Consider the following 14501-nt stretch of genomic DNA (forward strand, 5'->3'; position numbering starts at 1 on the left):
GGTATTTTCTTATGGGGTTATGTCAAGCAAGAGGTGTACAAAATCAAACCCAGAAATCTGACTGAACTGAAGCGGTCCATTAAATAGATAATTGAGGCAATCCCGAATTAGGTGTCGCATATGCGTGGTTGAGTATGGAAAAATAATTAATTGTTTAAATAAAATAAAATTTTCTATACAATAACAAAATTGAATGTAATGCATTGACTAAAAAGAAATTTATTGCGGTTTAATTTTGTAGCACGATTCGCTAGCCACCCTGTATAGGCAGAATATCTTCAAATTATATGAAAAGTCGTTTGCGCATTGTAAATATACGAATCTGTAAGCGTACATTTCTTAACATTGAAATTAGCATTATTTTTCTCAATTAACATTGAAAATGCTCAATTCTGCTATTTTTCAGCGTACATTTCTTAACATTGAAATTAGCATTATTTTTCTCAATTAACATTGAAAATGCTCAATTCTGCTATTTTTCAGTCCCCTGATGTTAATTGTGGACATTTGGTGAAACACGCCCATCGTTTTCAGTACCCCTTCCAAATGTGGTGAAACACGCTCATCTTTTTCAGTTCCCCTGCGAAGCATGAAATATTTTGCTAATGGCCGCACTGTGAACCTTCTCTATGATATACGTTCTCTGTCGTTACCACTAAAATGAAAATAAGAATATACATTTTTGTTTTTGCATTTTAAACTTAAAGATATAAAGAAGAAATACATTGTGTTTTTACTTCACTTAAAAAATAGTGTCGGGTGAACGCAGACTTATTGGCTATGGGTATGTATACATAAGTTCGTGTTGTTTTAAGACATTAAACTATCAATACATAGCGTTACATGCAACAACATACCATAAATAGAACGACAAGTCCATATGAATTCGCAATTTCTGTCCATTTTTTCAGGAAATTACATTTGATAATGTGATTGGATACAAAATTTACAAATCTTAGTACCAAATATAATTTTTAAAGTCTTAGACAATACTTTTATTTGTTTAGAATATTTTAAACTACTCTCATACTACAATTAAGTATTACAGTTTTATTTATCCTCAAGAGAAAAGTATACGGAGAACAACTGAGTATAAAAAAAAATGTAACTAAATCATACATGAAATAGCCAGACTTTACAGCACTGCTGTTTGAAATACCTAAGTGAGGACTTTTATAGTGGTTATATATACATATGTACATACATTAATGAATATTGTATACAATGAAGTAAATGCGAAATTAAATATACATAGATGATAATAGCATTTATTAGGTCTAACCGTTAGTTGACCATTCGTCTCGTTAAGCGTCCGTCGGCCGTCTCGGGGTTAGAAATTAAAAAAAAAAGAATGAATTGAATAACATTGTGTTGATTTCTCACCTATTATATGTCGCGATTTTTAGTGAATTATAATATGGAAAAAATCGATAACAACTAAGTCAAACGTCACCACTTACATACGTCAAAGACAAAACTTTAAATACACCAACAAAATTTAACTTTTTGTGCAAAAAAAGTATTTTAACGCAAATGTAAGCATGAATTTTATTTTCAGTAAATTGTTTACTAACATTGAAACCAAAAAAACATTCAATGTAGCTTAGATAACGGTTAATTCATCAGACACATAAACTTACACGGGACAAAAGTTTACATACAATCACTGAAGAATATGTTTTACAAATTCTTTCGAAAAAAGGGCCGTTTATTTGATGATTTAGCAACATACTTATGTATATATTTTTATTTGGTATTAGAAGCGATTTCTTCTCTAAGAGTGGACGTAAAATACAAAAAAATGGGTAACGGAAAACAAATATAGAGTGGCGCTAAAAATTTAATAATTAAACTTTTTCAAGATGGAAAATCTTGCCGAGATATAGGGATAATCCTTAATCTATCTTGTGCAAGTGTGCAAAATATTATTCGAAATTATAAAACGCACAAATCCGTGAAAAATAGGCCCAGGCCTGGGCGCCTAAGGAAGCATACTCGGCGAGATGTTAGTTTAATCATCAAAGAAGTGACAAAAAATCCCAATATAAGTGCCCCAAAGATAACCGATAGCATCGCTGCAGCTTCTGGTAAAACTGTAGCAAGAGACTTACGGGAAAATAGCTATCAAAGCAGAGTTCCAAAAAAAAACCTCTTATATCTGAGAAAAATACGCAACTTTGTCTTGAATTTGCAAACAAATACAAGGACAGAGAACGTATATCATAGAGAAGGTTCACAGTGCGGCCATTAGCAAAATATTTCATGTTTCGCAGGGGAACTGAAAAAGATGAGCGTGTTTCACCACATTTGGAAGGGGTACTGAAAACGATGAGCGTGTTTCACCAAATGTCCACAATTAACATCAGGGGACTGAAAAATAGCAGAATTGAGCATTTTCAATGTTAATTAAGAAAAATAATGCTAATTTCAATGTTAAGAAATGTACGCTGAAAAATAGCAGAATTGAGCATTTTCAATGTTAATTGAGAAAAATAATGCTAATTTCAAGTTAAGAAATGTACGCTTACAGATTCGTATATTTACAATGCGCAAACGACTTTTCATATAATTTGAAGATATTCTGCCTATACAGGGTGGCTAGCGAATCGTGCTACAAAATTAAATCGCAATAAATTTGTTTTTAGTCAATGCATTACATTCAATTTTGTTATTGTATAGAAAATTTTATTTTATTTAAACAATTAATTATTTTTCCATACTCAACCACGCATATGCGACACCTAATTCGGGATTGCCTCAATTATCTATTTAATGGACCGCTTCAGTTCAGTCAGATTTCTGGGTTTGATTTTGTACACCTCTTGCTTGACATAACCCCATAAGAAAATACCAAGCCGTCGCAAATATTCTTATACATTATATATGTATAATTATGTGTGCATGTAAACAAATATGGAAGTACCCTTTATAATTATTAATTTGTCTACATGCAACATATGTGTGTAAGTATGTACACTCATTGTTTCATGCGAAATCTCCGTTGCCCTGGACAACCAATGGCCGAAGCTCACGTTTTTTGTTTTCTTGTCAAAGAGTCACTGTGTCGAAGGACTGACGCGACGACAAAGCGTCACAACATTGTGTTGTTGGTAGAAAATCCGAGCTGTGCCGAAAAAATATTAACGAACGGCCGCCGATTGTCACCGCTTCCCTTGCCGCTCTAACAGCTTTGCCCACTAATGATCGTAAATATGTATGTTTATATATGAGCATGCATACATATTGACGCAGATTTTTGTGAGACACGGAAAAATATTTTAAAATTGTAAAATATTTTAAATCGACAAAAGCTTTGTTGCCAGTTTTGTCAATTTTTTCTGTGTTTTGTGGGCTTGCGTGGTTGCAAGTTTTCCCTTTCAGAGGGAATATCAGAAATTTGTTCAATTTATGATTTTTAGCTTTTGCCATCGACGCGAAAAGAAGCTTGTTGGCAAACGCATGCTCGCGGAGATGAGAGGTTGTCTGTTTTTATAAATGAAGCGAGGTTGCTTGTTAAAAGTACGCCTGCGTTCATGAATGAAAATGTTGTTGTTGTGTGATTTACTATAAATTTGGGCTTCGCATATTTGGCTGACATATTGACTTGTGACGATTGTTGTTTTTGTAGAACAAGTTTGTAGTTTTTGCGAGTGACATATTTACGAATATATGAATGTAGGTTTGTGTATCCATTATTTGTGTAGAAATGTCATAAGCACATATGTATGTATGTACATATAGAGCAGTGCGCGCAAATGCTATTACTGATAAATGATAATAACTTGATTTGAATTTGAATTGTACTTACATAAGTACATACATATGTATGTATGTAAGCTTTAAATCATGAAAGGTGTGATTGGCATATATTACTATTTAAATATATTAAGATTTTTAAGATATTGTGTTAGTGTGTTATATACTTATGTATGTATGTATATAGTAAAACATAGCAGATATATACATATGCATACATATGTACTTATATGAAAGCATTTCATAATATCAAACATAAGCAATATTTAAAAAGCAACTGCAAATATTCCTTTGAAGTAATATATTTTAACTAAAATGTAATACATTTTTCATGATATCATAGATATTCAGAAAAGGAATTTCATATCTATGAATATGATTGCATATAAATGTATAAAAATATAAGCTAACATGCGGCTGTAATATCAATGCAAACTTCTGAGCATAATTTTCATACAATGCTCAGCTCTGTTCACTCGCCACTGTTAAAATTTCTCCTTCCGAGCCGACTGTGGTGAAACACGCTCATCGCATTTTGTTAGGTTTTTACAATTCACACGCTGGTCCGTAGTTGGACCTTCTCTGTATTTTACGTTCTCTGCTAAGGGGCATCAACTGTCTAATAGCTGCTTCACATATAGGTTTTGTTTTGCTTCACACTTTTGCTTTGACAGGAAATTCGATTGAACATACTTTCACTTCGATGTGAACATACTCCTACAAAAGCGTACACTGAACTGAAAATGAAGCAAAAGTTCCATGTGAATCGGTCATTATCTTATTATGCTTAGACACGCAGCAGACGCAATTTTTATTAGAGGAAAGCAAGCCTGCAAGATAGATGGCTTTATCGGTTAAATCACCGGTTAATTACCCAACAACCAGAGAACGTAAAATATAGAGAAGGTCCAACTACGGACCAGCGTGTGAATTGTCAAAACCTAACAAAATGCGATGAGCGTGTTTCACCACAGTCGGCTAGGAAGGAGAAATTTTAACAGTGACAAGTGAACAGAGCTGAGCATTGAATAAAAATTATGCTCAGAGACTTGCGTTGAGTTTACAGCCGCATGTTACTCTTTTGGCTTATATTTTTATACGCGTATATGAAATCATATTTATTGATATGAATATCATTTTGCGAATTTTTATGAAAACATGCAAAACTGATAACTTTCTAATTAAATTATGTAATATTAAAAATATATATAGTCAATTTGGGAATTTAATGATTTTATTTAGTTTTTACATAATATACTTTCCTAATAGAGATTAAATTTATTACAATATATGTATATGTACATATGTACATCTTTTATCATAATAATCTTATATATAATCATATGTACATATATCTGCACAAGCACATTTGAATGTGCGGATTCAGAAATTCAAATCATAATTTTATCATATATCAACACAATATATGTGTGCGCCATGATTTATATGTACACACATATACATATGTATGTATGTATAAATGACATTGCCGAACAAATAATGTATACACAAACCAACCTACATATGTATGTCTATGCGTACATATGTATGTATATATGTCACCCGCAAAAACTACAAACATTGTTCTACAAAAACAATAATCGTCACAAGTCAATAGTCAGCAAATAGCCGAATCCCAAATTTATAGTAAATCACACAACAACAAAATTTTCATTCATGAACGCAGGCGTACTTTCAACAAGCAACCTCGCTTCATTCATAAAAAGAGACACACTCTCATCTCCCCGAGCATGCGTTTGCCAACAGGCATCTTTTCGCGACGATGGCAAAAGCTAAAAATCATAAATTGAACAAATTTCTGATATTCCCTCTAGCAGAGAAAAGTTGCAACCACGCAAGCCCACAAAACACAGAAAAAATTGACAAAACTGGCAACAAAGCTTTTGTCGATTTAAAATATTTTACAATTTTAAAATATTTTTCCGTGTCTTACAAAAATCTGCGTCAATATGTATTCATGCTCATACAGAAACATACATATTTACAATAATTTGTAGGCATAGCTGTTAGAGCGGCAAGGGAAGCGGTGACAATCGGCGGCCGTTCGTTAATATTTTTTCGGCACAGCTCGGATTTTCTACCAACAACACAATGTTGTGACGCTTTGTCGTCGCGTCAGTTCTTCGACACAGTGACTCTTTGACAAGAAAACAAAAAACGTGAGCTTCGGCCATTGGTTGTCCGTGGCAACGTAGATTTCGCATGAAACAATGAGTGTACATATTTACATACATACGTTGCATATAGACAAATTAACAATTATAATGGGTACATATATATTTGAATAAGAATATTTGGGACCGCTTCGTCTTTTCTTATCGGGTTATGTCAAGCAAGAGTTGTACAAAATCAAACCCAGAAATCTGACTGAACTGAAGCAGTCCATTAAATAGATAATTGATGCAATCCCGAGTTAGGTGTCGCATATGCGTGGTTGAGCATGGAGGAATAATTAATTGTTTAAATAAAATAAAATTTTCTATACAATAAAAAAAAAAATATATGTAATGCATTGACTAAAAAGAAATTTATTGCGGTTTAATTTTGTAGCACGATTCGTTAGCCACCCTGTATAGGCAGAATATCTTCAAATTATATGCACAGTCGTTTGCGCATTGTAAATATACGAATCTGTAAACGTAAATTTCTTAACATTGAAATTAGCATTATTTTTCTCAATTAACATTGAAAATGCTCAATTCTGCTATTTTTCAGTCCCCTGATGTTAATTGTAGCCATTTCGTGAAACACGCTCATCGTTTTCAGTACCCCTTCCAAATGTGGTGAAACACGCTCATCTTTTTCAGTTCCCCTGCGAAGCATGAAATATTTTGCTAATGCCGCACTGTGAACCTTCTCTATGATATACGTTCTCTGCAACAACGTTACCATTTCTTTTAAAGTTTCTGTCAGTTTCTTAAGGCCCAATTGAGAGTTCTAACCGAAATTCTTGTGTACTTGTGACAGAGAACGTAAAATACAGAGAAGGTCCAACTACGGACCAGCGTGTGAATTGTCAAAACCTAACAAAATGCGATGAGCGTGTTTCACCACATTCGGCTCGGAAGGAGAAATTTTAACAGTGGCGAGTGAACAGAGCTGAGCATTGTATGAAAATTATGCTCAGAAGTTTGCATTGATATTACAGCCGCATGTTAGCTTATATTTTTATACGTTTATATGCAATCATATTCATAGATATGAAATTCCTTTTCTGAATATCTATGATATCATGAAAAATGTATTACATTTTAGTTAAAATATATTACTTCAAAGGAATATTTGCAGTTGCTTTTTAAATATTGCTTATGTTTGATATTATGAAATGCTTTCATATAAGTACATATGTATGCATATGTATATATCTGCTATGTTTTACTATATACATACATACATAAGTATATAACACACTAACATAATATCTTAAAAATCTTAATATATTTAAATAGTAATATATGCCAATCACACCTTTCATGATTTAAAGCTTACATACATACATATGTATGTACTTATGTAAGTACAATTCAAATTCAAATCAAGTTATTATCATTTATCAGTAATAACATTTGCGCGCACTGCTCTATATGTACATACATACATATGTGCTTATGACATTGCTACACAAATAATGGATACACAAACCTACATTCATATATTCGTAAATATGTCACTCGCAAAAACTACAAACTTGTTCTACAAAAACAACAATCGTCACAAGTCAATATGTCAGCCAAATATGCGAAGCCCAAATTTATAGTAAATCACACAACAACAACATTTTCCTTCATGAACGCAGGCGTACTTTTAACAAGCAACCTCGCTTCATTCATAAAAACAGACAACCTCTCATCTCCGTGAGCATGCGTTTGCCAACAAGCTTCTTTTCGCGACGATGGCAAAAGCTAAAAATCATAAATTGAACAAATTTCTGATATTCCCTCTGAAAGGGAAAACTTGCAACCACGCAAGCCCACAAAATACAAAAAAAATTGACTAAACTGGCAACAAAGCTTTTGTCGATTTAAAATATTTTACAATTTTGAAATATTTTTCCGTGTCTCACAAAAATCTGCGTCAATATGTATGCATGCTCATATATAAACATACATATTTACGATCATTAGTGGGCAAAGCTGTTAGAGCGGCAAGGGAAGCGGTGACAATCGGCGGCCGTTCGTTAATATTTTTTCGGCACAGCTCGGATTTTCTACCAACAACACAATGTTGTGATGCTTTGTCGTCGCGTCAGTCCTTCGACACAGTGACTCTTTGACAAGAAAACAAAAAACGTGAGCTTCGGCCATTGGTTGTCCAGGGCAACGGAGATTTCGCATGAAACAATGAGTGTACATACTTACACACATATGTTGCATGTAGACAAATTAATAATTATAAAGGGTACTTCCATATTTGTTTACATGCACACATAATTATACATATATAATGTATAAGAATATTTGCGACGGCTTGGTATTTTCTTATGGGGTTATGTCAAGCAAGAGGTGTACAAAATCAAACCCAGAAATCTGACTGAACTGAAGCGGTCCATTAAAGAGATAATTGAGGCAATCCCGAATTAGGTGTCGCATATGCGTGGTTGAGTATGGAAAAATAATTAATTGTTTAAATAAAATAAAATTTTCTATACAATAATTTTTCTCAATTAACATTGAAAATGCTCAATTCTGCTATTTTTCAGCGTACATTTCTTAACATTGAAATTAGCATTATTTTTCTCAATTAACATTAAAAATGCTCAATTCTGCTATTTTTCAGTCCCCTGATGTTAATTGTGGACATTTGGTGAAACACGCTCATCGTTTTCAGTACCCCTTCCAAATGTGGTGAAACACGCTCATCTTTTTCAGTTCCCCTGCGAAGCATGAAATATTTTGCTAATGGCCGCACTGTGAACCTTCTATATGATATACGTTCTCTGCTTGTGATCGTTCATCCTTTTTTTACGAAAAGGCCTTATGAGTTACGCGGTGTGTATGTGTTACTTTTTGCGCTAATTTTTTTATGTATTGGACTTTCATTAGCCATGATTAAAGTATGAATTATGAATGATAGAAATAGAAATAACACCAAGTATTTACCGTTATTTTTCGGTTTTATGCTGTGACAGTTGTAACCAAAAATGGAGCGAAAAAAATTCAAGCTTGACTTAATGAGTTTAAGAAAGAGTAGAGGCAAAATTGAAAACTGGCCTCTTCTCATTCATAAACTCATTACATCACGATGGCGCAATCTTGTTTATAAAAATTTAAAAAAAAACACACACTAACCCGAACTGTTAATTAAGGTGAATGTAATGGTTGTTCATGAATAATTTGTAGACCAGAATCGACAGTGTTGTTTATTTATTTAACAATAGGCGCACGAAAAGTTGCAATTGGAGAACGATTATTTTGATAATAAAATTTAATAATTTGTAAACGTGTTTCTAGTGTATATCTTCGAATTGACACTTAGAAATCATATCATCCCAATTGGAAAACACGATATCTTGGTATGAACTGTCAAGCAAAGCGAGGAAAGTTTTATGTAAATCACTTCAACCTATCAGAATCACTATCAATTTTTTTCTGCATGTTCTATATATAATTCTCCATACCTACCTTATTATCTTGTAGAGAAGCTTAGATTTCATCCACGGAGAAGACCGGAATTATTGCAGCAGTTCAAGACCTTATTAAGCGCCGTCAAAAATTGCATTTAAATAGTAATATTTAATTTTTTTTTTCCAAAAATTTTACTGTGCATTCCCTTACAATTTTTGTGGTATGTACATAAGTAGGTGTTTATGAATATCTATATAAATTTTGCTTCAGCGCTGATTTTAGAATTTCTCTGACAACTTGAACATAATCTAATATACATATGTATTCATGTAAATATATGTATACTATATGTATGTTACTACTATACATTGGCAGTAAAATCGTTGGCATTTGCTGTGACCACGCTGGAACAAAATATTCTAATTTTGTTTTACACTGCTAAACTTAACTAGAATATTGTCAACTTTTCATGACATTTAATTTAATCGTTCTCAAGTTATTTGTTTCAAAATTAAACTACTTACCTCTGTTATTTTTGCTTTCAGAGGAAACAAGTAAGGAAGGGCTACGTTCGGATGTAATCGAACATTTGTATGTTGCTAAATAATTCAACATTATTAACTTATATTATATAATAGGTAGGTCTTTGACTCACTTTGTTTCATTACTAGGTATACACCTAATTCTGTTTTTACACGGTAAAGAGGTTTCCGGAGTAAAAACAGACATTGATCTAATGCAAAATTTGAAATTTGAAATTTGTGAAAAACAAGGAATTTAAAAAAAATTATTGATGTTTATTTTATTAAATCACATATGTATGTAACGTGCATAATTATTGAAGAAAAAAAGATATACACTCTAATCTCAAAAATAATGTTAATTAAGTTGACATACTCAAGTTCAGAAACTAAAAAAAAATTATGTAAAACAGCTAATTAAAACTGAATGCCTAAAAAATAGGCTAACCTTTTATCTTATGTATTTAATTGAACTTAAAAAAAAATAACTAATTTGCCTATAAAAAAATGTCTTTATAAAGTACGTTCCATTTCAAATTTGCTTATATGCACAAAAGGATAATTCCCTAAACTAGTGATATGAACATACTTAGTATGTATTTCGCATAAACAAAATGTGACAAATAAAATTTAAATCCAATAAATTTTAAATCGTGCTAAATGAAATAAAATCGTGTTAAATCAAAACCGTGTAAAATCAGCATTATATAGGTGTATTCTGCTTCATGTCCAAGATATTTATATTAAAGTCAACCTAATTAACTCAAATACTTTGTACATTTGTACAAATATATGTGATATAAACTTAATCAAAGTGGCTAAATTTATTTAAAGTAAAAAAGTAAGCCAGAGCTACAGAAACCAATATATTAAGGATAAGAGATTTCGACTACGGTCTAGATCGATTTCATTTATATTAAGCGCCAAACCATATTTTGGTTAAGAAAACATATTGATATACTTAAGTAGTTGAATTAACACATATATACATACTTATGTAAATATATTGACGAACAACTCAGCTTAAAAGTAAAAAACAACGGGTATATTAGTGTCCATTTGATATACTTAAGTAGTTGAATTAACACATATATACATACTTATGTAAATATATTGACGAACAACTCAGCTTAAAAGTAAAAAACAACGGGTATATTAGTGTCTGGATTGATTGCATTAACTTTTGACATTAATAAGGTATACCAGGGAACATGTTTCCATTCAATATTATGAAGATAACTCACACAATGACCGACTGTCAGTTTAAAGTCAGATAGAAAGTCCCAAATCATTATGTATATCGGGTATGTATATTGGGGCTAGGAGAAGGTTTGGACAGATTGCATTAACGTTTACTCAAGTATACTCTAGAACATGTTTCCACGCCACGCATTTTATGAGGAGATGACAGCATATTCCGTATAAAGTCTACTAGAATATCGAAAATTATTATTATGTACATACATATGTAGTCGAAGTATATTCGAGCTGGGGTAATTCGTCGACCGATTTCAAACCTTTTCGGCAATAAGCTATAGTATAGCCAATATAGAATAATAAAATCGAATTAGAATTATAAAATCGTAAATTCAAATTTTTTATTTAAGGTATTCGGGCGCTAAGGTAGTATTGACCCGATTTTATCCATTTTTCGATCACGATATACTATTAATAAAAAATATTCTCGCTGACTTTTCATTCATATGCAGCGCCAAACCGCAATATTTTTAAGAAAAAGTCTCCACTTAATTTCATTAAAATATCACACCTGTATGTATATTGACCGACATATGTACACATGTATACGCTGTAAGGTCAGATGAAGAGGGAGAGGGGAAGATCTTGACTAATTGTATTAATGTTTGGCATTACTCAAGTATACTTGAGAACATATTCATACACTTATCGACATATTCGGCATAAGGTCTGCTAGACTAAGCAAATCCTTATATATAGCATGTGAGCTGTGGTAATTTCATACATTTTCGGCATTAAATTATAGTATATCCCATATTATACGTAAACTTAAGATGCCCATATTGAACGATATATACGCTATAAAACCTGCAGACATTTTGAAACTTTTATATGTATAAAGTATATGGAAGCTAGGGGATCTGATCCGATTTTATCCAGTTTTGGTATAACGACACTTCAATAAAAAAATAAAGGTAATTATGTACTTAATGACCCCCACTTCGGAGGGGGTTGGGGTTGCAGATGGTATGTGAAGGGAGTCTGTGAAATACAATTTCAGTGGATTTAGCCGTCGGCCACCCTTCAAAAAAATTATATGAAGGGTTAAAATTTCGTGAAAACAGCATATTCCCAAATTCAACCCTGGTCGGTCAAAAACCGGGGTGTTCATAATTCAATCGCGTCAAACTCCTTTCTGCACTGGCGGCCTTCGGCCGCGCTTCAAAAAAATAACCCTGGTCGGTCCAAAACCGGGGTGTTCATAATTCAATCGCGTCAAAATCCTTTCTGCACTGGCGGCCTTCGGCCGCGCTTCAAAAAAATAACCCTGGTCGGTCCAAAACCGAGGTGTTCATAATTCAATCGCGTCAAACTCCTTTCTGCACTGGCGGCCTTCGGCCGCGCTTCAAAAAAATAACCCTGGTCGGTCCAAAACCGGGGTGTTCATAATTCAATCGCGTCAAAATCCTTTTCGCTGCTGTTTGTGCAGAAAGGAGCTTGACGCAATTGAATTATGAACACCCCGGTTTTGGACCGACCAGGGTTATTTTTTTGAAGCGCGGCCGAAGGCCGCCATTGCGGAAAGGAGTTCAACGATCTCCGAAATTCATTCATTCCATAAAAACGCGGCACAAAAGAAATTTTGACTATTACATTTCTTCAGTATATTTTTTTCATAAGAAAATGTTTAACACACTGAACTGGTAATTACAGCTAAGAGATCTGAATTCTACAGAATTTTGCCGCTGCAGCAACAACAACAACTAAGTGACTTGAATATGTGATATGTGCAAAGTGTGTAAATAAATATTGACAATATACATAAATTATTGAAAAAATTTACTTTCCGCTCACGGATTTGTAATCTACATAACTTTTTTTTAAGGGGTGACCGACGGGTAATTCCTTCGAATTCATAAAAAGGACACTTAATTGTGTCACCCCTTACAACCCCAACCCCCTACGAAGTGGGGGTCATTAAGTACATATTTACCAATATTTTAACAAATCCTTATGTTTTATGATTGCAAATTCAATCCATTGTTGTGTAACCATCTAAGCTTAACTTTTTTTCTTTACTCGTTACAGTTATAAAATATCATATTTCTTGACGAACCTCACTTGTGGGGTCAACGGAATTATTAATTTACTTTTGTGATGATTTACAATATCTTCTATCTTCAAGCCAAAGGACTAACAGAAATCAAGGAAGAATCTCATCTCGTCAATCTAATGTTTATAATAAACGGTGCTCTACTGCTGTTCTAAGATATGTTGAAATGATTCCCAATTTTCCGTAATAGCGAATGTAAACTTAAATAACATACAATACAACAAATGAGATCATTTATTATCTGTTCCCTCAAAACCGTTTTTTACTTTTATAAAAATTACTTTCATCTATTTACGTACATCCATAAGTAAATACTTAATTATGTAGGTATTTTATTTATTCATACATATGTATGTACTTACTTACATATGTACGTATGCATTTATTTATACATTTATTAGTTTACGGCTCAAATATGTACATATGTATGTACATACATTCATATGTATTTATCTAGTATATTAAAGGCCACATTTAATTTTTTGGAATGTAGGGTTTTGTTTATCTGATTGTTAAGCGCATGCCATTTTATTAATATATTGAAACTCAGGTAATGTTTTTTTTATTACTGGGAGTTTTCTTATTACTTTTTTCCTATCGGATCAATCTCACAGCAATATTGGTGTGTCAGTCGAAAGATTGCCGCACTTGTTTGTTGCAAATTTAAACAGTACCTTGAAGACATTTGTAAGAGGAACTTGAAACAGTTTCGTTCTGTACGCCAACAAATGCACAACTCGAATACGGAGTGTAAGAGCGCGTCATTCATATATTTTAATGTCTGTATATATAAGTATACTTATATGTATAGGAAGTTGGAAATAACGTAGTATAATACCAACTTTTAAAAAATCAAACGAATTTATCAGATATCAATATTAAGCAAATCAAGTCATAATGAGTATGGAAAATAGTGTTCCTAATATTGAGGTAAGTAAAGTTGCCAGCAATTTATAATTAATAAGTTCCCAGAATTCTAAAAAGCACCGTTTTTTATTGTTCCCTCAAAACAAACTTGTTATTAGTTATATTATTAACAAACATACATATGTACATATGTATAAGAATGTTTGATTTAAGGCGCATAATTTATCATTGAAAAGTTACCGACTCTACAAGTAAACATATCTATGTATGTACATATGTACATATAAGTATTTACATATGTATATAAAAAATTTGCAACCATTAACTAGATTCTGTTGTTGATAATTACTTAAAATTAATGTTTCTTCGTATCTCAGTTGTTTTTATTGTTGTTGTGTGAGTTAATATACCCTATAAGAACAGTGATAGTGATCTGACCGGCAATATGATATTCACAGCTGA

At 32.6% G+C, this 14501-nt stretch overlaps 2 protein-coding genes across 4 annotated transcripts in view; both read left to right on the plus strand.

The window, feature by feature from the left end:
- spoon (A-kinase anchor protein spoonbill) overlaps positions 1-13427 on the plus strand; it is a 32841-nt gene extending 19414 nt beyond the window's left edge. The window contains exon 5 of the transcript XR_011396736.1: positions 13148-13427. The gene's annotated coding sequence lies outside the window, so the exon portion shown is untranslated. The remainder of the gene's footprint in view (positions 1-13147) is intronic.
- Positions 13428-13845: 418 nt separating this feature from the next.
- Positions 13846-14501, plus strand: part of LOC106620876 (Nutrient Amino Acid Transporter 1) — a 72351-nt gene continuing 71695 nt past the window's right edge. Inside the window, exon 1 of one of the 3 annotated variants that reach the window (XR_011396759.1) lies at positions 13846-14102. Coding sequence is in view for 2 of the 3 variants with exons in the window: in XM_036362145.2 (XP_036218038.1) it covers positions 14070-14102 (33 nt within the window). In the remaining variant the exon portion in view is untranslated. The remainder of the gene's footprint in view (positions 14103-14501) is intronic. The other 2 variants (XM_036362145.2, XM_014239526.3) reach the window with 2 other exon arrangements.

This window comes from Bactrocera oleae, chromosome 5, assembly GCF_042242935.1.
Source record: "Bactrocera oleae isolate idBacOlea1 chromosome 5, idBacOlea1, whole genome shotgun sequence".
Classification (NCBI taxonomy): Eukaryota; Metazoa; Arthropoda; class Insecta; order Diptera; family Tephritidae; genus Bactrocera; species Bactrocera oleae.